Source organism: Pristiophorus japonicus, unplaced genomic scaffold (assembly GCF_044704955.1).
Source record: "Pristiophorus japonicus isolate sPriJap1 unplaced genomic scaffold, sPriJap1.hap1 HAP1_SCAFFOLD_338, whole genome shotgun sequence".
NCBI lineage: Eukaryota > Metazoa > Chordata > Chondrichthyes > Pristiophoridae > Pristiophorus > Pristiophorus japonicus.
Window position 1 is genome coordinate 691,329 of NW_027253194.1, and position 27,583 is coordinate 718,911.

Sequence of the window (27,583 nt, forward strand, 5' to 3'; positions counted from 1 at the left end):
TGTACTGACATGGATTGAGAACTGGTTGTCAGACAGGAAGCAAAGAGTAGGAGTAAATGGGTACTTTTCAGAATGGCAGGCAGTGACTAGTGGGGTACCGCAAGGTTCTGTGCTGGGGCCCCAGCTGTTTACACTGTACATTAATGATTTAGATGAGGGGATTAAATGTAGTATCTCCAAATTTGCGGATGACACTAAGTTGGGTGGCAGTGTGAGCTGCGAGGAGGATGCTGTGAGGCTGCAGAGCGACTTGGATAGGTTAGGTGAGTGGGCAAATGCATGGCAGATGAAGTATAATGTGGATAAATGTGAGGTTATCCACTTTGGTGGTAAAAACAGAGAGACAGACTATTATCTGAATGGTGACAGATTAGGAAAAGGGGAGGTGCAAAGAGACCTGGGTGTCATGGTACATCAGTCATTGAAGGTTGGCATGCAGGTGCAGCAGGCGGTTAAGAAAGCAAATGGCATGTTGGCCTTCATAGCAAGGGGATTTGAGTACAGGGGCAGGGAGGTGTTGCTACAGTTGTACAGGGCATTGGTGAGGCCACACCTGGAGTATTGTGTACAGTTTTGGTCTCCTAACCTGAGGAAGGACATTCTTGCTATTGAGGGAGTGCAGCGAAGGTTCACCAGACTGATTCCCGGGATGGAGGGACTGACCTATCAAGAAAGACTGGATCAACTGGGCTTGTATTCACTGGAGTTCAGAAGAATGAGAGGGGACCTCATAGAAACATATAAAATTCTGACGGGGTTAGACAGGTTAGATGCAGGAAGAATGTTCCCAATGTTGGGGAAGTCCAGAACCAGGGGTCACAGTCTAAGGATAAGGGGTAAGCCATTTAGGACCGAGATGCGGAGGAACTTCTTCACCCAGAGAGTGGTGAACCTGTGGAATTCTCTACCACAGAAAGTTGTTGAGGCCAATTCACTAAATATATTCAAAAAGGAGTTAGATGAGGTCCTTACTGCTAGGGGGATCAAGGGGTATGGCGAGAAAGCAGGAATGGGGTACTGAAGTTGAATGTTCAGCCATGAACTCATTGAATGGCGGTGCAGGCTAGAAGGGCCGAATGGCCTACTCCTGCAGCTATTTTCTATGTTTCTATGTTTCTATCTCATAAGAATCCCAAATTATCTCCTGTAGGATACCCACTATACCTCCTGTACGATACCCACTATATCTCCTGTAGGATACCCACTATACCTCCTGTCGAATACCCACTATACCTCCTGTAGGATACCCACTATATCTCCTGCAGTATACCCACTATACCTCCTGTACGATACACACTATATCTCCTGTAGGATAGCCACTATATCTCTTGTAGGATACCCACTATATCTCCTGTAGGATACCCACTATATCTCCTGCAGGATAACCACCATATCTCTTCTTGGACACCCACTATATCTCCTGTAGGATACACACTATATCTCCTGTAGGATAGCCACTATATCTCCTGTAGAATACCCACTATATCTCCTGTAGAATAGCCACTATTTCCCCTGTAGAATACCCAATATACCTCCTGTAGGATACCCACTATACCTCCTGTACGATACCCACTATATCTCTTGTAGGATACCCACTATATCTCCTGTAGTTTACCCACTATATCTCCTGTAGTATACCCACTATATTGCCTGTAGGATACCCACTATATCTCCTGCAGTATACCCACTATACCTCCTGTAGGATACCCTCTATATCATCTGTAGGATACCCACTATACCTCCTGTAGGATACAGGATACCCTCTACATCTCCTGTAGGATATCCACTATACCTCCTGTAGGATAGCCACTATAGCTTCTGTAGGATACCCACTATATCTCCTAAAGGATACACACGATATATCCTGTACGATACACACTATATCTCCTGTAGGATACCCACTATATCTCCTTTACAATACCCACTATACCTCCTGTATGATATCCTCTATATCTCCTGTAGGATGCACACTAGATCTCCTGTAGGATACCCTCTAGATCTCCTGTAGGATGCACACGATACCTCCTGTCGGATACTCACTGTACCTCCTGGAGGCTACCCTGTATACTTCCTGTACGATACCCACTACATCTCTTGTAGGATAACCTCTATACCTCCTGTAGGATACACAAAATATCTACTGTAGCATAATCTCTATACCTCCTGTAGGATACCCCCTATATCTCCTGTATGATACCCACTATATCTCCTGTAGGTTAACCCCTATATCTCCTGTAGGTTACCCACTATATCTCCTGTTTGATACCCACTACATCTCTTGCATGATACCCGCTATATAACTCCTGTAGGATTGCCACTATATCTCCTTTAAGATACCCATTATATCTCCTGATGGATACCCACTATATATCCTGTAGCGTACCCACTATAACTCCTGTAGTATCGCCACAAAATCTCCTGTAGGACGCCCAGGAAATCTCCTGCAGGATACCCAATATACCTCCTGTAGGATACCCAATACACCTCTTATAGGGTACCCACTATATCTCCTGTAGTATAGCCACAAAATCTCCTGAAGGATACCCACTATATCTCCTGTAAAATACCCACAATATCTCCTGTCGAGTACTCACGATACCTCCTGTCGGATACCCACTATATCTCCTGTAGGATACCCACTATATCTCCTGTAGGATACCCACTAAAACTCCTGTCAGATACCACTATATCTCCTATCGGATACCCACGGTATCTCCTGTAGGATACCCTCTATACCTCCTGTTGAATAACTTCTATACCACCTGTAGGATACCCACAATATTTCCTGTAGGATACTCACTATATCTCCTGTAGGATACCCACTATATCTCCTGTAGGATACCCACTATATCTCCTGTAGGATACCCACTATAACTCCTGTAGGATACCCACTATATCTCCTGTAGCATAAACATTATATCTCCTGCAGGATAACTACTATATCACTTGTTGGACACCCACTATATTTCCTGTAGGATACTCACTATATCTCCTGTAGGATACCCATTATATGTCTGCAGGATACCCATTATATGTCCTGTCGGATACCCATTATACCTTCTGTAGTACACCCACCCTTTGTCCTATAGGATACCCAGTATATCTCCTGTAGGATACCCACGATAGCTCCTGTTGGATTCACACTATATCTCCTGTAGGATACCCACTATATCTCCTGTAGGATACACATGATACATCCTGTTGGATACACACTATACCTCCTGTAGGATACCCTGTATACCTCCTGTAGGATACACAAAATATCTACTGTAGCATAATCTCTATAGCTCCTGTCGGATTCCCCCTATATCTCCTGTAGGATACCCATTATATCTCCTGTAGGTTACCCCCTATATCTCCTGTAGTTTACCCCCTATATCTCCTGTAGGTTACCCACTATATCTCTTGCAGGATACCCACTATATCTCTTGCAGGATACCCACTATATCTCCTGTAGAATACCAACTATATCTCCTGTAGGATAGCCACTATATTGCCTGTAGGATACCCACTATATCTCCTGTAGGAAACCCACTATATCTCCTATCGTACACCCAGGAAATCTCCTGTAGGATGCCCACTATTTCTCCTGTAGGATACCCACTATACCTCCTGTACGATACCCACTATATCTCCTGTAGGAAACCCACTATATCTCCTATCGTACACCCAGGAAATCTCCTGTAGGATGCCCACTATTTCTCCTGTAGGATAGCCACTATACCTCCCGTACGATACCCACTATATCTCCTGTAGGATACCCACTATACCTCCTGTCGAATACCCACTATACCTCCTGTAGGATACCCACTATATCTCCAGCAGTATACCCACTATACCTCCTGTACGATACACACTATATCTCCTGTAGGATAGCCACTATATCTCTTGTAGGATACCCACTATATCTCCTGTAGGATACCCACTATATCTCCTGCAGGATAACCACCATATCTCTTCTTGGACACCCACTATATCTCCTGTAGGATACACACTATATCTCCTGTAGGATAGCCACTATATCTCCTGTAGAATACCCAATATACCTCCTGTAGGATACCCACTATACCTCCTGTACGATACCCACTATATCTCTTGTAGGATACCCACTATATCTCCTGTAGTTTACCCACTATATCTCCTGTAGGATACCCACTATATTGCCTGTAGGATACCCACTATATCTCCTGTAGGATACCCACTATATCTCCTGTAGGATACCCAATATACCTCCTGTAGGATACCCTCTATATCATCTGTAGGATACCCACTATACCTCCTGTAGGATACCCTCTACATCTCCTGTAGGATATCCACTATACCTCCTGTAGGATAGCCACTATAGCTCCTGTAGGATACCCACTATATCTCCTTTACAATACCCACTATACCTCCTGTATGATATCCTCTATATCTCCTGTAGGATGCACACTAGATCTCCTGTAGGATACCCTCTAGATCTCCTGTAGGATGCACACGGTACCTCCTGTCGGATACTCACTGTACCTCCTGGAGGCTACCCTGTATACTTCCTGTACGATACCCACTATATCTCTGGTAGGATAACCACTATACCTCCTGTAGGATACACAAAATATCTACTGTAGCATAATCTCTATACCTCCTGTAGGATACCCCCTATATCTCCTGTATGATACCCACTATATCTCCTGTAGGTTAACCCCTATATCTCCTGTAGGTTACCCACTATATCTCCTGTTCGATACCCACTATATCTCTTGCATGATACCCGCTATATAACTCCTGTAGGATTGCCACTATATCTCCTTTAAGATACCCATTATATCTCCTGATGGATACCCACTATATATCCTGTAGCGTACCCACTATATCTCCTGTAGTATAGCCACAAAATCTCCTGTAGGACACCCAGGAAATCTCCTGCAGGATACCCAATATACCTCCTGTAGGATACCCAATACACCTCTTATAGGGTACCCACTATATCTCCTGTAGTATAGCCACAAAATCTCCTGAAGGATACCCACTATATCTCCTGTAAAATACCCACAATATCTCCTGTCGAGTACTCACTATACCTCCTGTCGGATACCCACTATATCTCCTGTAGAATACCCACTATATCTCCTGTAGTATATCCACTATATCTCTTGTCGGATTCCCACTGTATATCTCATAAGAATCCCAAATTATCTCCTGTAGGATACCCACTATACCTCCTGTACGATACCCACTATATCTCCTGTAGGATACACACTATATCTCCTGTAGGATAGCCACTATATCTCCTGTAGAATACGCACTATATCTCCTGTAGAATAGCCACTATTTCCCCTGTAGAATACCCAATATACCTCCTGTAGGGTACCCACTATACCTCCTGTACGATACCCACTATATCTCTTGTAGGATACCCACTATATCTCCTGTAGTTTACCCACTATATCTCCTGTAGGATACCCACTATATTGCCTGTAGGATACCCACTATATCTCCTGTAGGATACCCACTATATCTCCTGTAGGATACCCACTATATCTCCTGCAGTATACCCACTATACCTCCTGTAGGATACCCTCTATATCATCTGTAGGATACCCACTATACCTCCTGTAGGATACCCTCTACATCTCCTGTAGGATATCCACTATACCTCCTGTAGGATAGCCACTATAGCTCCTGTAGGATACCCACTATATCTCCTAAAGGATACACACTATATATCCTGTACGATACACACTATATCTCCTGTAGGATACCCACTATATCTCCTTTACAATACCCACTATACCTCCTGTATGATATCCTCTATATCTCCTGTAGGATGCACACTAGATCTCCTGTAGGATACCCTCTAGATCTCCTGTAGGATGCACACGATACCTCCTGTCGGATACTCACTGTACCTCCTGGAGGCTACCCTGTATACTTCCTGTACGATACCCACTATATCTCTGGTGGGATAATCTCTATACCTCCTGTAGGATACACAAAATATCTACTGTAGCATAATCTCTATACCTCCTGTAGGATACCCCCTATATCTCCTGTATGATACCCACTATATCTCCTGTAGGTTAACCCCTATATCTCCTGTAGGTTACCCACTATATCTCCTGTTTGATACCCACTACATCTCTTGCATGATACCCGCTATATAACTCCTGTAGGATTGCCACTATATCACCTTTAAGATACCCATTATATCTCCTGATGGATACCCACTATATATCCTGTAGCGTACCCACTATATCTCCTGTAGTATAGCCACAAAATCTCCTGTAGGACACCCAGGAAATCTCCTGCAGGATACCCAATATACCTCCTGTAGGATACCCAATACATCTCTTATAGGGTACCCACTATATCTCCTGTAGTATAGCCACAAAATCTCCTGAAGGATACCCACTATATCTCCTGTAAAATACCCACAATATCTCCTGTCGAGTACTCACTATACCTCCTGTCGGATACCCACTATATCTCCTGTAGGATACGCACTATTTCTCCTGTAGTATACCCACTATATCTCTTGTCGGATTCCCACTGTATATCTCATAAGAATCCCAAATTATCTCCTGTAGGATACCCACTATTCCTCCTGTAGGATACCCATTATATTTCTTGTAGGATACCGAGTATAACTCCTGTAGTATACACACTATATCTCGTGTAAGATACCCACTATATCTCTCCTTGGACACCCACTATACCTCCTGTAGGATAGCCACTATATCTCCTGTAGGATACCCACTATATCTCCTGTAGAATAGCCACTATTTCCACTGTAGTATACCCAATATACCTCCTGTAGGATACCCACTATAACTCCTGTACGATACCCACTATATCTCTTGTAGGATACCCACTATATCTCCTGTAGTATACCCACTATATCTCCTGTAGTATACCCACTATATCTCCTGTAGGATACCCACTATATTGCCTGTAGGATACCCACTATATCTCCTGTAGGATACCCACTAAAACTCCTGTCAGATACCACTATATCTCCTATCGGATACCCACGGTATCTCCTGTTGAATAACTTCTATACCTCCTATAGGATACCCACAATATCTCCTGTAGGATACCCACTATTTCTCCTGTCGGATATCCACTTTATCGCCTGTAGGATACCCACTATTTCTCCTGTCGGATATCCACTTTATCTCCTGTAGGATACCCACTATATCTCCTGTAGGATACCCACTATAACTCCTGTAGTATACCCACTATTTCTCCTGTCGGATATCCACTTTATCTCCTGTAGTATACCCACTATTTCTCCTGTCGGATATCCACTTTATCTCCTGTAGTATACCCACTATTTCTCCTGTCGGATATCCACTTTATCTCCTGTAGGATACCCACTATTTCTCCAGTAGGATACCCGATATACGTCCTGTAGGATACCCAATATACCTCATGTAGGATACCCACTATATCTCCTTTGGGATATCCACTATACCTCCTGTAGGATACCCACTATACCTCCTGTAGGATACCCACTATACTTCCTGCAGCGTACCTATTATATCTCCTGTAGGATACCCACTATACCTCCTGTAGGATACCCACTATACCTCTTGTAGGATACCCTCTGTAACTCCTGCAGAATGCACACTATTCCTCCTGTAGGATACCCTCTATATCTCCTGTAGAATACACACTATACTTCCTGTCGGATACACACTATATCAACTGTAGGATACCCACTCTATCTGCTGTAGGATACCCACTATATCTCCTGTAGGATACCCTCTATACCTTATGTAGGATACCGTCTATATCTCCTGTTGGATACCCACTATAGCTCCTGTAGAATACCCACTGTACCTCCTGCAGGATACCCACTATACCTCCTCTAGGATACCCACTATATCTCCTGTAGTATACCCACTATATCTCTTGTCGAATTGCCACTGTATCTCTTATAGGATTCTCAATATATCTACTGTAGGATTCCCACTATAACTCCTGTAGGATACCCACTATATCTCCTGCAGGGTACCCACTATATCTCCTGTAGGATACACACTATATCTCCTGTAGTATACCCACTATATCCCCTGCAGGATACCCACTATATCTCCTGTCGGATATCCACGATATCTCCTGTAGGATACCCTCTATACCTCATGTAGGATACCCACTATATCTCCTTTCCGATACTCACTATATATCCTGTAGGATACCCACTATATCTCCTGTGGTATACCTACTATATCTCCTGTGGTATACCTACTATATCTCCTGTCGGATACCCACTATATATTCTGTAGGATATCCACTATATCTCCTGTAGGATACCCACAATTCTGCCTGTAGGATACCCACTATCACTCCTGTAGGGTATCCACTATATCTCCTGCAGGATACCCACTGTACCTCCTGTAGGATACCCTCTATATCACCTGTAGGATACACACTATACCTCCTGTCGGTTACACACCATATCTCCTGTAGGATACCGACTCTATCTGCTGTAGGATACCCACTATATCTCCTGTAGGATACCCACTATATCTCCTGTAGGATACCCACTATATCTCCTGTAGGGTACCCAATATACCTCATGTAGGATACCCACTATATCTCCTGTAGGATACCCACAATATATCCTGCAGGATACCCACTATATCTCCTGTGGTATACCTACCATATCTTTTGTCGGATTCCCACTGTATCTCTTATAGGATTCTCAATATTTCACATGTAGGATACGCACTATACCTCCTGTAGGATACCCACTATACCTCCTGTAGGATACCCTCTATATCATCTGTAGGATACCCACTATACCTCCTGTAGGATACCCTCTACATCTCCTGTAGGATATCCACTATACCTCCTGTAGGATAGCCACTATAGCTCCTGTAGGATACCCACTATATCTCATTTACGATACCCACTATACCTCCTGTAGGATATCCTCTATATCTCCTGTAGGATGCACACTAGATCTCCTGTAGGATACCCTCTAGATCTCCTGTAGGATGCACACGATACCTCCTGTCGGATACTCACTGTATCTCCTGGAGGCTACCCTGTATACTTCCTGTACGATACCCACTATATCTCTGGTAGGATAACCTCTATACCTCCTGTAGGATACACAAAATATCTACTGTAGCATAATCTCTATACCTCCTGTAGGATACCCACTATATCTCCTGTAGTATAGCCACAAAATCTCCTGTAGGACATCCAGGAAATCTCCTGTAGGATCCGTCTGTGCCTCCTCTGAATATACAAAATATCACCTGCAGCATAATCTCTCTAACTCCTGTAGGATACCGCCTACATCTCTTGTAGCATACCCACTATATCACCTGTAGGATACCCATATATCTCCTGTATGTTACCCAATATATCTCCTGCAGGATACCCACAATATTTCATGTAGGACACCCACTATATCTCCTCTAGTATACCACACTATCTTTTGTAGGATACCCATTATAGCTCCTGTAGGATACCCACTATATCTGCTGTAGGATACCCTCTGTACCTCCTCTGGATATCAAAAATATCTCCTGAAGCATAACCTCTATATCTCCTGTAGGATACACACTATATCTCCTGTAGGATACCCACTATATCTCCTGTAGGATACGCACTATATCTCCTGTAGGATACCCTCTATATCTCCTGTAGGATACACACTATATCTCCTGTAGGATACCCACTATATCTCCTGTAGGATACCCACTCTATCTCCTGTAGGATACCCACTATATCTCCTGTAGGATACCATCTGTACCTCCTGTAGGATGCACACTATACCTCATGTAGGATACCCTCTACATCTCCTGTAGTGTATCCACTATATCTCCTGTAGGATACCACTACATCTCCTGTAGGATACCGACTATACCTCCTGTAGGATAGCACTATATCTCCTGTAGGATACCACTACATCTCCTGTAGGATACCCACTATACCTCCTGTAGGATACCACTACATCTCCTGTAGGATACCACTACATCTCCTGTAGGATACCCACTATATCACCTGTAGTATACCCACTATACCTCCTGTAGGAAAGCACTATATCTCCTGTAGGATACACACTATATCTCCTGTAGGATACCCCCTCTATCTCCTGTAGGATACCACTATATCTCCTGTAGGATACCAACTATATATCCTGTAGGATACCACTATATCTCCTGTAGGATACCAACTATATATCCTGTAGGATACCACTATATCTCCTGTAGGATACACACTATACCTCCTGTCGGATACACACTATATCTCCTGTAGGATACCCACTATATCTCCTGTAGGATACCCACTATAGCTCCTGTAGAATACCCACTGTACCTCCTGTAGGATACCCACTATACCTCCTCTAGAATACCTGCTATACCTCCTCTAGGATACCCACTATATCTCCTGTAGTATACCCACTATATCTCTTGTCGGATTCCCACTGTATCTCTTATAGGTTTCTCAATATATCTACTGTAGGATTCCCACTATAACTCCTGTAGGATACCCACTATATCTCCTGCAGGGTATCCACTATATCTCCTGTCGTATACCCACTATACCTTCTGTAGGAAACCACTATATCTCCTGTAGGATACCCACTATTTCTCCTGTAGGATACCCACAAATCCCCTGCAGGATACCCACTATATCTCCTGTCGTATACCCACTATACCTTCTGTAGGATACCACTATATCTCCTGTAGGATACCCACTATTTCTCCTGTAGGATACCCACTATATCACCTGTAGTATACCCACTATACCTCCTGTAGTATACCCACTATATCTCCTGTATGATGTGCACTATTTCTCCTGTAGGATACCCTATATACATCCTGTAGGATACCCAATATACCTCTTGTAGGATACCCTCTATATCTCCTGTAGGATACCCACTATATCTCCTGTAGGATACCCACTTTTCCTCCTGTAGTATACCCACTATAGATCCTGTAGTATAGCCACAAAACCTCCTGTAGGACACCCAGGAAATTCCTGCAGGATACCCAATATACCTCCTGTAGGATACCCAATACATTTCTTATAGGGTACCCACTATATCTCCTGTAGTATAGCCACTATATCTCCTGTAGGATACTCACTATATCTCCTGTAGGATACCCACTATATCTCCTGCAGGATTCCCACTATATCTCCTTTAGGATACACACTATATCTCCTGTACGATATGCACTATACCACCTGCAGGATACCCGCTATATCTCCTGTAGGATGCACACGAGATCTCCAATAAGATACCCTCTATATCTGCTGTAGGATACACACTATATCTCCTGTCGGATACCCACTGTATCTCCTGTAGTCTACCCTGTATACTTCCTGTACGATACCCACTATATCTCTGGTAAGATATCCTCTATACCTCCTGCAGGATACCCACTATATCTCCTGTAGGATACCCACAATATATCGTGTAGTGTACCCACTATATCTCCTGTAGTATACCCACTATATCTCCTGCAGGATACCCACTATATCTCCTGTAGGATACCCACTATATCTCCTGCAGGATTCCCACTATATCTCCTTTAGGATACACACTATATCTCCTGTACGATATGCACTATACCACCTGCAGGATACCCGCTATATCTCCTGTAGGATGCACACGAGATCTCCAATAAGATACCCTCTATATCTGCTGTAGGATACACACTATATCTCCTGTCGGATACCCACTGTATCTCCTGTAGTCTACCCTGTATACTTCCTGTACGATACCCACTATATCTCTGGTAAGATATCCTCTATACCTCCTGCAGGATACCCACTATATCTCCTGTAGGATACCCACAATATATCGTGTAGTGTACCCACTATATCTCTTGTAGGATACCCACAATATATCGTGTAGTGTACCCACTATATCTCCTGTTGGATACCCATTATATTGCCTGTAGGATACCCACTATATCTCCTGTAGGATCCGTCTGTGCCTCCTCTGGATATACAAAATATCACCTGCAGCATAATCTCTCTAGCTCCTGTAGGATACCACCTATATCTCTTGTAGCATACCCACTATATCACCTGTAGGATACCCACAATATTTCATGTAGGACACCCACTATATCTCCTGTAGGATACCAACTGTACCTCCTGTAGGATACCCACTATATCTCCTGTAGGATACCACTACATCTCCTGTAGGATACCCACTATATCACCTGTAGTATACCCACTATACCTCCTGTAGTATACCCAATATATCTCCTGTACGATGCACACTATATCTCCTGTAGGATATCCACTATATCTCCTGTAGGATACCCACTATATCTCCTGTAGGATACCCACTATATCTCCTGTAGGATACCACTATATCTCCTGTAGGATACACACTATATCTCCTGTAGGATACCCACTCTATCTGCTGTAGGATACCCACTATACCTCCTGTAGGATACCCACTATATCTCCTGTAGGATACCCTCTATACCTAATGTAGGATACCCACTATACCTCCTGTAGGATACCCACTATATCTCCTGTAGTATAACCACTATATCTCTTGTCGGATTCCCACTGTATCTCTTACAGGTTTCTCAATATATCTACTGTAGGATTCCCACTATAACTCCTGTAGGATACCCACTATATCTCCTGTAGGATGCCCACTATATCTCCTGTAGGATACCCACTGTATCTCCTGTAGGCTACCCTGTATACTTCATGTACGATATGCACTATGTGTCTGGTAGAATACCCTCTATCCCTCCTGTAGGATACCCAAAATATCTCCTGTAGTAAACCCACGAATAACTCCTGTAGTATACCCACTATATCTCCTCTAGGATACCCACTATATCACCTGTAGGATACCCACTATATCCCCTGTAGGATACCCACTATTTCTCCTGTAGAATACCCAATATACCTCCTGTAGGATACCCAATATACCTCTTGTAGGATACCCTCTATATCTCCTGCAGGATACCAACTATATCTCCTGTAGGATACCCACTATAACTCCTGTAGTATACCCACTATATCTCCTCTAAGATACCCACTATATCTCCTGTAGGATACCCTCTGTACCTCCTCTGGATACCAAATATATCTTTTGCAGCATAACCTCTATATCTCCTGTAGGATACCCACTATATCTCCTATAGGATACCCACTATATCTCCTGTAGGATACCCACTATATCTCATGTAGGGTACCATCTGTTCCTCCTGTAGGATGCACACTATACCTCATGTAGGATACCCTCTACATCTCCTGTAGTGTATCCACTATATCTCCTGTAGGATACCACTACATCTCCTGTAGGATACCGACTATACCTCCTGTAGGATAGCACTATATCTCCTGTAGGATACCACTACATCTCCTGTAGGATACCCACTATACCTCCTGTAGGATACCACTACATCTCCTGTAGGATACCCACTATATCTCCTATAGGATACCCACTCTATCTCCTGTAGGATACCCACTATATCTCCTGTAGGATACCTTCTGTACCTCCTGTAGGATGCACACTATACCTCATGTAGGATACCCTCTACATCTCCTGTAGTGTATCCACTATATCTCCTGTAGGATACCACTACATCTCCTGTAGGATACCGACTATACCTCCTGTAGGATAGCACTATATCTCCTGTAGGATACCACTACATCTCCTGTAGGATACCCACTATACCTCCTGTAGGATACCACTACATCTCCTGTAGGATACCACTACATCTCCTGTAGGATACCCACTATATCACCTGTAGTATACCCACTATACCTCCTGTAGGATACCACTATATCTCCTGTAGGATACACACTATATCTCCTGTAGGATACCCCCTCTATCTCCTGTAGGATACCACTATATCTCCTGTAGGATACCAACTATATATCCTGTAGGATACCACTATATCTCCTGTAGGATACCAACTATATATCCTGTAGGATACCACTATATCTCCTGTAGGATACACACTATACCTCCTGTCGGATACACACTATATCTCCTGTAGGATACCCACTATATCTCCTGTAGGATACCCACTATAGCTCCTGTAGAATACCCACTGTACCTCCTGTAGGATACCCACTATACCTCCTCTAGAATACCTGCTATACCTCCTCTAGGATACCCACTATATCTCCTGTAGTATACCCACTATATCTCTTGTCGGATTCCCACTGTATCTCTTATAGGTTTCTCAATATATCTACTGTAGGATTCCCACTATAACTCCTGTAGGATACCCACTATATCTCCTGCAGGGTATCCACTATATCTCCTGTCGTATACCCACTATACCTTCTGTAGGAAACCACTATATCTCCTGTAGGATACCCACTATTTCTCCTGTAGGATACCCACAAATCCCATGCAGGATACCCACTATATCTCCTGTCGTATACCCACTATACCTTCTGTAGGATACCACTATATCTCCTGTAGGATACCCACTATTTCTCCTGTAGGATACCCACTATATCACCTGTGGTATACCCACTATACCTCCTGTAGTATACCCACTATATCTCCTGTATGATGTGCACTATTTCTCCTGTAGGATACCCTATATACATCCTGTAGGATACCCAATATACCTCTTGTAGGATACCCTCTATATCTCCTGTAGGATACCCACTATATCTCCTGTAGGATACCCACTTTTCCTCCTGTAGTATACCCACTATAGACCCTGTAGTATAGCCACAAAACCTCCTGTAGGACACCCAGGAAATTCCTGCAGGATACCCAATATACCTCCTGTAGGATACCCAATACATTTCTTATAGGGTACCCACTATATCTCCTGTAGTATAGCCACTATATCTCCTGTAGGATACTCACTATATCTCCTGTAGGATACCCACTATATCTCCTGCAGGATTCCCACTATATCTCCTTTAGGATACACACTATATCTCCTGTACGATATGCACTATACCACCTGCAGGATACCCGCTATATCTCCTGTAGGATGCACACGAGATCTCCAATAAGATACCCTCTATATCTGCTGTAGGATACACACTATATCTCCTGTCGGATACCCACTGTATCTCCTGTAGTCTACCCTGTATACTTCCTGTACGATACCCACTATATCTCTGGTAAGATATCCTCTATACCTCCTGCAGGATACCCACTATATCTCCTGTAGGATACCCACAATATATCGTGTAGTGTACCCACTATATCTCCTGTAGTATACCCACTATATCTCCTGCAGGATACCCACTATATCTCCTGTAGGATACCCACTATATCTCCTGTAGGATACCCACTATATCTCCTGTAGGATACCCACAATATATCGTGTAGTGTACCCACTATATCTCTTGTAGGATACCCACAATATATCGTGTAGTGTACCCACTATATCTCCTGTTGGATACCCATTATATTGCCTGTAGGATACCCACTATATCTCCTGTAGGATCCGTCTGTGCCTCCTCTGGATATACAAAATATCACCTGCAGCATAATCTCTCTAGCTCCTGTAGGATACCACCTATATCTCTTGTAGCATACCCACTATATCACCTGTAGGATACCCACAATATTTCATGTAGGACACCCACTATATCTCCTGTAGGATACCAACTGTACCTCCTGTAGGATACCCACTATATCTCCTGTAGGATACCACTACATCTCCTGTAGGATACCCACTATATCACCTGTAGTATACCCACTATACCTCCTGTAGTATACCCAATATATCTCCTGTACGATGCACACTATATCTCCTGTAGGATATCCACTATATCTCCTGTAGGATACCCACTATATCTCCTGTAGGATACCCACTATATCTCCTGTAGGATACCACTATATCTCCTGTAGGATACACACTATATCTCCTGTAGGATACCCACTCTATCTGCTGTAGGATACCCACTATACCTCCTGTAGGATACCCACTATATCTCCTGTAGGATACCCTCTATACCTAATGTAGGATACCCACTATACCTCCTGTAGGATACCCACTATATCTCCTGTAGTATAACCACTATATCTCTTGTCGGATTCCCACTGTATCTCTTACAGGTTTCTCAATATATCTACTGTAGGATTCCCACTATAACTCCTGTAGGATACCCACTATATCTCCTGTAGGATGCCCACTATATCTCCTGTAGGATACCCACTGTATCTCCTGTAGGCTACCCTGTATACTTCATGTACGATATGCACTATGTGTCTGGTAGAATACCCTCTATCCCTCCTGTAGGATACCCAAAATATCTCCTGTAGTAAACCCACGAATAACTCCTGTAGTATACCCACTATATCTCCTCTAGGATACCCACTATATCACCTGTAGGCTACCCACTATATCCCCTGTAGGATACCCACTATTTCTCCTGTAGAATACCCAATATACCTCCTGTAGGATACCCAATATACCTCTTGTAGGATACCCTCTATATCTCCTGCAGGATACCAACTATATCTCCTGTAGGATACCCACTATAACTCCTGTAGTATACCCACTATATCTCCTCTAAGATACCCACTATATCTCCTGTAGGATACCCTCTGTACCTCCTCTGGATACCAAATATATCTTTTGCAGCATAACCTCTATATCTCCTGTAGGATACCCACTATATCTCCTATAGGATACCCACTATATCTCCTGTAGGATACCCACTATATCTCATGTAGGGTACCATCTGTTCCTCCTGTAGGATGCACACTATACCTCATGTAGTATACCCTCTACATCTCCTGCAGTATATCCACGATGTCACCTTTGGGATACCACTACATCTCCTGTAGGATACCCACTATACCTCCTGTAGGATACCCACTATATCTCCTGCAGGGTACCTATTATATCTCTTGTCCGATACCCACTATAAATCCTGTAGTATACCTACTATACCTCCTCTAGGATACCCTCTATATCTCCTGTAGTATACCCACTATACCTCCTGTAGTATTCCCAATATATCTCCTGTACGATGCACACTACATCTCCTGTAGGATACCCACTATATCTCGTGTAGGGTACCCACTATATCACCTGTAGGATACCCACTATATCTCCTGTAGGATACCATCTGTACCTCCTGTAGGATGCACACTATTCCTCATGTAGTATACCCTCTACATCTCCTGTAGTATATCCACAATATCACATGTAGGATACCTATTATATCTCCTGTAGTATACCCACTATACCTTCTGTAGGATACCACTATATCTCCTGTAGGATACCCACTATTTCTCCTGTAGGATACCCACTATATCACCTGTAGTATACCCACTATACCTCCTGTAGTTTACCCAATATATCTCCTGTACGATGCACACTATATCTCCTGTAGGATACCCACTATATTTCCTGTAGGATACCCACTATATCTCCTGTAGGATACGCCCTCTATCTCCTGTAGGATACCCACTATATCTCCTGTAGGATACCCTCTATACCTAATGTAGGATACCCACTATATCTCCTGTAGGATACCCACTATATATTCTTTCAGATACCCACCATATCTCCTGTAGGATACCCACTGTACCTCCTCTAGGATACCCACTATACCTCCTCTAGGATACCCACTATATCTCCTGTAGGATACCCACTATTTCTCCTGTAGGATACCCACTATACCTCCTGTAGGATACCCACTATATCTCCTGTAGGATAGCCACTGTATCGCCTGTAAGATACCAACTATATCTCCTGCAGGGTACCTATTGTATCTTCTGTAGCATAACCACTATAACTCCGGCAGTATGCCCACTATATCTCCTCTAGGATACCCACTGTATCTCCTGTAGGATACCCACTGTATCTCCTGTAGGACACCCACTATATCTCGTGTAGGGTACCCACTATATCACCTGTAGGATACCCACTATATCTCCTGTAGTATACCTACTATATCTCCTGTCGGATACCCACTATATCTCCTGTAGTATACCTACTATATCTCCTGTAGAGTACCCACTATATCTCCTGTAGGATACCCACTATATTGCCTGTAGGTACCCATTTTATCTCCTGTAGGATACCCACTATATCACCTGTTGGATATCCACGATATCTCCTGCAATATACTTACTATATCTCCTGTCACATACCCACTATCTCGCCTGTAGGATAATCAAAATACCTCTTCTAGGATACCTACTATATCTCATGTAGGATACCCACTATATCTCCTGTAGGATATCGACTATTTCTCCTGTGGGATATCCAATATACCTCCTGTAGGATACCCAAAATAGCTCTTCTAGGATACCCACTATATATTCTGTAGGATACCCACTATATTGCCTGTAGGTACCCATTTTATCTCCTGTGGGATACCCAATATACCTCTTCTAGGATGCCCACTATACCTCCTGTAGGATACCCATTTTATCTCCTATTGGATACCCACTATATCATCTGTAGGATACCCACTATATTGCCTGTAGGTACCCATTTTATCTCCTGCAGGATACCGACTATATCTCCTGTAGGATACCCAATATACCTCCTGTAGGATAGGCAATGTACTACTTGTAGGATACTCACGATATCTCCTGTAGGATTCCCACTATACCTCCTGTAGGATACCAACTATACCTCCTGTAGGATACCCACTATATCTCCTGTCGTATGCCCACGATATCTCCTGTAGGATACCCACTATACCTCCTGTAGGACACCCACTATATCTCCTGTAGGATAACTACTATTTCTCCTGTAGGATACCCAATATAACTCCTGTAGCATACACAATATATCTCCTGTCAGATACTCACTATACCTCCTGCAGGATACCCACTATATCTCCTGTAGGATACCCACTATATCTTCTGTAGTATACCCACTATATCCCCTGTAGGATATCCACTATACCACCTGTAGGATACCCACTATACCTCCTGCAGGATACCCACTATATCTCCCGCAGGATACCCTCTATACCTTCTGTAGGATACCCACAATTTCTCCTGTAGGATACCCACTATATCTCCTGGAGGTTATGCACGATATCTCCTGTAGGATATCCACTACATCTAGTGTAGGATACCCTCTATACCTTCTGTAGGATACCCACTATATCTCCTGGAGGTTATGCACTAAACCTCCTGTAGGATACCCACTGTATCTCGTTTAGATTACCCACTCTACCTCCTGTCGGATACTCACTATATCTCCTGTAGGATACCCTGTATATCCCGTGTAAGTTACTCATTATATCTCCTGTAGGATACTCACTATATCTCCTGTTGGATACTCACTATATCTCCTGTAGGATACTCACTATATCTCCTGTAGGATACCCACTATATCTCCTGTAGGATACTCACTATATCTCCTGTAGGATACTCACTATATCTCCTGTAGGATACTTACTATATCTCCTGTCGGATACCCTCTATATCTCCTGTTGGATACTTACTATATCTCCTGTAGGATACTTACTATACCTCCTGTAGGAAACCCACTATATCTCCTGTAGGATACCCACTATATCTCCTCTGGATACCGAATATATCTCCTGTAGGATACCCATTATAACTCCTGTAGTATACCCATTATATCTCCTGTAGGATACTCACTATATCTCCTGTAGGATACTCACTATATCTCCTGTAGGATACCCACTATATCTCCTGTAGGATACTTACTATATCTCCTGTAGTATACCCACTATATCTCCTGTAGGTTACCCTCTATATCTCCTGTCAGATTCACACTGTATCTTCTGCAGGATACCCACTATATCTCCTGTAGTATACCCACTATATCTCCTGTAGGATACCCTCTATATCTCCTGTAGTATACCCACTATATCTCCTGTCGTATACCCACTGTATCTTCTGTAGGATAGCCACTATATCTCCTGTAGGATACCCTCTATATCTCCTGTCAGATTCACACTGTATCTTCTGCAGGATAGCCACTATATCTCCTGTAGTATACCCACTGTATCTTCTGCAGGATAGCCACTATATCTCCTGTAGTATACCCACTATATCTTCTGCAGGATACCCTCTATATCTCCTGTAGTATACCCACTATATCTTCTGCAGGATACCCTCTATATCTCCTGTAGTATACCCACTATATCTTCTGCAGGATACCCTCTATATCTCCTGTAGTATACCCACTATATTTTCTGCAGGATACCCACTATATCTCCTGTAGGATACCCACTATATCTCCTGTAGGATACCCACTATATCTCCTGTAGGATACCCACTATATCTCCTGTAGGATACTCACTATATCTCCTGTAGGATACTTACTATATCTCCTGTAGTATACTCACTATATCTCCTGTAGGATACTCACTATATCTCCTGTAGGATACTCACTATATCTCCTGTAGGATACTTACTATATCTCCTGTAGGATACCCTCTATATCTCCTGTTGGATACTTACTATATCTCCTGTAGGATACTTACTATATCTCCTGTAGGATACCCACTATATCTCCTGTAGGATACTCACTATATCTCCTGTAGGATACTCACTATATCTCCTCTGGATACCGAATATATCTCCTGTAGGACACCCACTATATCTCCTGTAGTATACCTACTATTTCTCCTGTAGGAAACCCACTATATCTCCTGTAGTATACCTACTATTTCTCCTGTAGGATACTCACTATACCTCCTGTAGGATACCCACTATACCTCCTGTAGGAAACCCACTATATCTCCTGTAGGATACCCACTATATCTCCTCTGGATACCGAATATATCTCCTGTAGGATACCCATTATAACTCCTGTAGTATACCCAATATATATCCTGTAGGATACACTCTATATCTCCTGTCAGATTCACACTGTATCTTCTGCAGGATACCCACTATATCTCCTGTAGTATACCCACTATATCTCCTGTAGGATACCCTCTATATCTCCTGTAGTATACCCACTATATCTCCTGTCGTATACCCACTGTATCTTCTGCAGGATAGCCACTATATCTCCTGTAGGATACCCTCTATATCTCCTGTCAGATTCACACTGTATCTTCTGCAGGATAGCCACTATATCTCCTGTAGTATACCCACTGTATCTTCTGCAGGATACCCTCTATATCTCCTGTAGTATACCCACTATATCTTCTGCAGGATACCCTCTATATCTCCTGTAGTATACCCACTATATCTTCTGCAGGATACCCTCTATATCTCCTGTAGTATACCCACTATATCTTCTGCAGGATACCCACTATATCTCCTGTAGGATACCCACTATATCTCCTGTAGGATACCCACTATATCTCCTGTAGGATACCCACTATATCTCCTGTAGGATACTCACTATATCTCCTGTAGGATACTTAATATATCTCCTGTAGTATACTCACTATATCTCCTGTAGGATACTCACTATATCTCCTGTAGGATACTCACTATATCTCCTGTAGGATACACACTATACCTCCTCTAGAATGCCCACTATATCTCCTGTAGTATACCCACTATATCTCCTGTAGGATACCCTCTATATCTCCTGTCAGATTCACACTGTATCTTCTGCAGGATAGCCAATATATCTCCTGTAGGATACCCACTATATCTCCTGTAGGATACCCACTATATCTCCTGTAGGATACACACTATACCTCCTCTAGGATGCCCACTATATCTTCTGTAGGATACTCACTATATCTCCTGTAGTATACCCACTATATCTCCTGTAGGATACCTTCTATATCTCCTGTAGGATACTCACTATATCTCCTGTAGGATACCCACTATATCTCCTGTAGGATACTCACTATATCTCCTGTAGGATACCCTCTATATCTCCTGTAGGATACACACTATATCTCCTGTAGGATACCCACTATATCTCCTGTAGGATACACACTATACCTCCTCTAGGATGCCCACTATATCTCCTGTAGTATACCCACTATATCTCCTGTAGGATACCCTCTATATCTCCTGTCAGATTCACACTGTATCTTCTGCAGGATAGCCACTATATCTCCTGTAGGATACCCACTATATCTCCTGTAGGATACCCACTATATCTCCTGTAGGATACACACTATACCTCCTCTAGGATGCCCACTATATCTCCTGTAGGATACTCACTATATCTCCTGTAGTATACCCACTATATCTCCTGTAGGATACCCACTACATCTCCTGTAGGATACTCACTATATCTCCTGTAGTATACACACTATACCTCCTCTAGGATGCCCACTATATCTCCTGTAGGATACTCACTATATCTCCTGTAGTATACCCACTATATCTCCTGTAGTATACCCACTATATCTCCTGTAGTATACCCACTATATCTCCTGTAGTATACCCACTATATCTCCTGTAGTATACCCACTACATCTCCTGTAGTATACCCACTATATCTCCTGTAGGATACCCACTATATCTCCTGTAGTATACCCACTATATCTCCTGTAGTATACCCACTATATCTCCTGTAGTATACCCACTATATCTCCTGTAGTATACCCACTATATCTCCTGTAGTATACCCACTATACCTCCTGTAGTATACCCACTATATCCCCTGTAGTATACCCACTATATCTCCTGTAGTATACCCACTATATCTCCTGTAGTATACCCACTATATCTCCTGTAGTATACCCACTATATCTCCTGTAGGATATCCATTATCTATCAGAAATTATTCTCACCTCGAGAATACTTGCCACAGACTGAACTACTCTCCACACTACTTCATACTTTACAGGACCAGAAGGAACGGCAGAATTTTCCACAGCACAGTTAAACATTAGGAGGAGTGTCACTGGTACAGTCGGTTGCTTACCCAGTGCCGGGTTGAGTGGCACTGATGGAAAGCCTGGCCGACAGGAGCTGCCATCGTACCTGGTGTTGGACCTCCTCCTTACCATGCTGGGTTGTGGGGATTGGTGCAGGGCCGGGCCGAGTGGCTCCCCCTAGCCACTCACTCACTGCTTTGGTGAACAAACCTCTATCTGCTGCTGCCCTCGACTCTCGCTGTAACTCACCTGGCCTCACTTCTGGGAAGGGGAAGGTCAGTGACATCAACCAGCCAATGGGAATAGATCCTGCCGCCAGCTTTGTGCTGGGTACCAGAGCTGTATATGCTGTGCCGAGCGCGAGTGAGAACATCCATATGTGAGGCAGGGAGGGGTCCTGAGGAACACTACCCCATTGTCTAGGCAACGGATGTCGCCACCTTAGTGCAGGCGGGAGACCAGCTACTTTAGGTGGTACTTTAGGGGGTGCCATCCTTTTGCAGGTCACTGCTGACCTTGCAGAGGATCCTGACAGATTGTCACTCCCCGCCCAGGGAGCCCTGTGTAGACAGTGTGTGAGTGAGTGTGATAATATTCACCATGAGGGAGAGTGGCTCGGACACATGGGCCTTAAATTCCGGCCTCACCAGGTCAGGCCCAAGTGTACATGCCCCGGAAACCGGCTTTTCCGATCTGTCAAAGATTTCTCCATATGAATTTTCCATATCCCGGGGAGAAGACCATTTGTGTGGGTGAGATTGGGTCATTTGCCCAAATCATGCCCCAAGAATGTCCTTCAAACTATTAAACCAGGTAAAAGCAGGTCGATACATTACTTTTACCAGTGTAAGAGTTCTAAAACCTATCAAAAATAAACTTAAATACATATTTTTACAGTAAAAACCCTTTCCACCAAGGATCATTTATTTTAAACCTTATTGAAACATGTTAAAAATGTTCCAAAATATTAACAAAACAAAACTTTAATTTCAATTAATTTTAAATATGTGATGTGTTTTTTAATTTATTCTGTTGCTTTTCAATATTGAGGTGTTTATTCACATTGATAATATTGGGAACTCTGAAAAAGCGAGTTGCCATTATTATCACTGAGAATACTGCAGCGTGATTGGTGCTTCAGGCCCATGTGACTCCAGCTTTACTGTACGTATGGGGAAGGCCATTTCCCTAACGCTACACATGGAATGAAGGTCTCGGATGGGAATCGAAGGTTTACGTAAAATATCCTCCGGTCGGAGGCATTTGTCCGAAGGAAGCCCCCAACCGGGATTTCCCCCCCATTATCTGGCGGCATTGAGTTCTGAGGCTGTAAAGTCTCTGCTGCTTCTTATCGTTTAATGCATTTTACAATTACAACAAAGGGATATTTCAGCACATTCTTCCACTGCTCCCGGAACTTAGTCTGTGTCACGGCGTATATACCAGTGTTTGTACAGCAACTCAGCTGTTGCAGCATGTATCCCAGTTCAGTTACTAACATAGGTATATATACAAGATGTCCAATCCAAAAAATCCGGTTGACCGTAAGAACCACCATATACATTGCCCATAACAGGATGAAATTCCCCGAGATAACAAACAATAAAATCATGGATTTCCTGCGACTCTCCATCTCGGGGTCTCTGGGACTCTCCCCACTGCTGTGACCCCGGAGTCTCCTGCGAGCTCTGCTGGCCATTAAAATGTGTCTGACAGTGAGAGCATTGAGCAGCAGGATCAGAATAAATGGGACACACGGGGTTAGAATATAATGAAGTATTTCGAATACTGCCCAGCCCAGTGATGCATAATTAGTGTAATACAGATCACAAAACCAGGGGTTGTTACCAAGCACATACCTACTTGTGAACATAAAATACCAGGGTATGTTCTTTAAACAGCTCAGCACAGTCACTGTTCCCAGAACCACAGCCGCCGTTCTCTCGGTGCTATATTTAGTTTTCAGCTTCTGGCAACAAATGGCCACAAATCGATCGAAGGTGAAAGTGATGGTGAACCAGACAGAACAGTCTGTGGCTGCATAGAGCAGGACGGCGTGGATATTACACAGGGGGATGGAATACACGAAAATAAACTGTTCCTCATAACGAATCGGAATGTGCCTCAGTATCAGATCCAGGATCACCACCAGTAGATCCGCTGTTGCCATGGCCACCAGGTAACGAGTGACACATTTGGAGAGTCCACACTTTCCCCGGGACAGGATCATTATCGTCACTAAGTTCACTGTGAGGAAAGGAAATAACCAGTTAAATTAAACATCAGGCTGGGAGCAAGAGCAGAAGATTGATGGGATTCGGTCTGCAATCTGCAAATCATTAGTGACATGAAATGATATAATCTAATTCTCGTACCTGAGGAAATGAATGCAGGGTTTATTGCAAAAATAATAAGGAATCAATAAATGAAATGGGGATAAAGACAACATGAAATGAACAGATGTTTGATCAATGAGACATTAAATGATAGATCTACCTTTAGCTCAGCAGACAACAACACTGCCCGAGGTAACAGGGACACACGGGTCAAGAACCTCTCAGGAAGCCTTCATGTCCCGGGATCAGTCAGCACCGAGAGCGGTGGGATTCGCTTCTGTGCCGCTGTGTTGGTGGGAGGGGGCGGTGATGGGGGGAGAGGGAGGGAGACCCTCATTGTATTCTTGCTCCTGCTGAGGATATGGATTCTAATTAGAACTGAAAGTGAGTGTAACAGAAATAAACATCGACTGCAATTTTGGCTTGCAATAATTACAGGTGGTTCTACTTAAAATGTATGAAGCTAATATGATGATGTTAGGTTATTAAATACAAATGTACAGCAGTTAGAAAGATAACTGGGCTGCAGGAAGTGTATTGAACAATGAGCTTTACACCTTTTTGTTAAAATTGTCGCTCATTGAAAGTAAGAATTTCCAAATAACATGGCAAAGAATGGACTCTGAATAAAATAAATATTATCATTGACCAGGGAATGTCCAACTAAATGCTTTGTTTTAGCATTGAAATCGGACGACTTATTCCACAGGTAAAGTGCTGCCCAATGTTTCTGTAAAGTATCTGAACACAAATGGATAAGAGTTATTCTTGTTTTCTTTCACATGTTGCTTTCCAACTTGTGCATCGTATATGAGATGGAAAAATATCAAAGGATTGTTTTCTCATTAATACTTCAGTTACAATCAGCTGACATTCTTTATGCTGAATGAAAGCAGGGTACAATAGAGAATTACTCCGATTCTCACTGAGAGACCCACTGAGCTGTGGCAAACATACATGAGAGTCAATTGTAAATTCAAAACAAAGATTGCAAATAAATGTCTGGAAATCTGACCGAATGAGCATTGAGTGAGAATGAAAATGACTCTGATAAATCTGTTCCAACCATCAGAAGCAGTGGCAGTAATGCAGAACTGGAGAATGTGGAAAATGAGGCACTGGCTGGAACTGAATGATTCGAAACATAGAAACATAGAAAATAGGACCAGGAGTGGGCCATTCGGCCCTTCGAGTCTGCACCACCATTCAATATGATCAAGGCTGATCCTCTATCTCAACACCATACCCCGCTTTTCCCTCATACCCCTGGATGGCCTTTATAGAAATATAGAAAATAGGAGAAACATAGAAAATAGGAGATATTTCAGTGATTTAAGTAGGTTTGTATGATATGTCAGGATTTGTTCTTCGCACTGTGTGTAAGTAAACATGGCGAGCATTCGGTGAACACAACAGCAAAATACTGTGGATGATGAACGTCTGAAATAAAATTAGAAAATCCGAGAGATAATCAACAGGTCAGGCAGCATCAGAGGAGAGAGAAACACAGTGACTGTTTCAGGTCAATCACCTGTCGTCATTTGGTGACAAGTTCCCGAAACTTAGAAAACCTGCTTCTGATCTGATCCAAATGTGCAGTGTAGCGAGGATTCTGAAATTCAGGAATAAAGTGACTCTTCCAATATCTTTGCTTGAGTTCAATATCGAACATTTGAATCTTGATGGACCAATATCATTCACATAATCAATAGCCGACAGCACGGTGATGGACTGGGAATGACCCAGAGAGAAATACAGTTAAAACAATTCACAGAAAGAATAGCCATAAAAATAGATGAACCAGATACACTAACAGTGAGGTACCAGATACACTAACAGTGAGGTACCAGATACACTAACAGCGAGGTACCAGATACACTAACAGTGAGGTACCAGATACACTAACAGTGAGGTACCAGATACACTAACAGTGAGGTACCAGATATACTAACAGCGAGGTACCAGATACACTAACAGTGAGGTACCAGATACACTAACAGTGAGGTACCAGATACATTAACAGTGAGGTACCAGATACACTAACAGTGAGGTACCAGATACACTAACAGCGAGGTACCAGATACACTAACAGTGAGGTACCAGATACACTAACAGCGAGGTACCAGATACACTAACAGTGAGGTACCAGATACACTAACAGTGAGGTACCAGATACACTAACAGCGAGGTACCAGATACACTAACAGTGAGGTACCAGATACACCATCAGTGAGGGACCAGATACATTAACAGTGAGGTACCAGATACACTAACAGTGAGGTACCAGATACACTAACAGTGAGGTACCAGATACACTAACAGTGAGGTACCAGATACACTAACAGCGAGGTACCAGATACACTAACAGCGAGGTACCAGATACACTAACAGCGAGGTACCAGATACACTAACAGTGAGGTACTAGATACACTAACAGTGAGGTACCAGATACACTAACAGTGAGGTACCAGATACACTAACAGTGAGGTACCAGATACACTAACAGTGAGGTACCAGATACACTAACAGCGAGGTAC

General features: G+C 43.0%; 1 protein-coding gene across 1 annotated transcript in view; it reads right to left on the reverse strand.

Annotated features, from left to right (window-relative positions):
- LOC139250037 (probable G-protein coupled receptor 139) overlaps positions 1–24,949 on the reverse strand; it is a gene marked incomplete at its 5' end in the record, with an annotated part of 114,864 nt that extends 89,915 nt beyond the window's left edge. Inside the window, one exon of the mRNA XM_070872600.1 lies at positions 24,086–24,949. Within this exon, the coding sequence (XP_070728701.1) occupies positions 24,086–24,949 (864 nt within the window). The remainder of the gene's footprint in view (positions 1–24,085) is intronic.
- Positions 24,950–27,583: the final 2,634 nt, after the last annotated feature.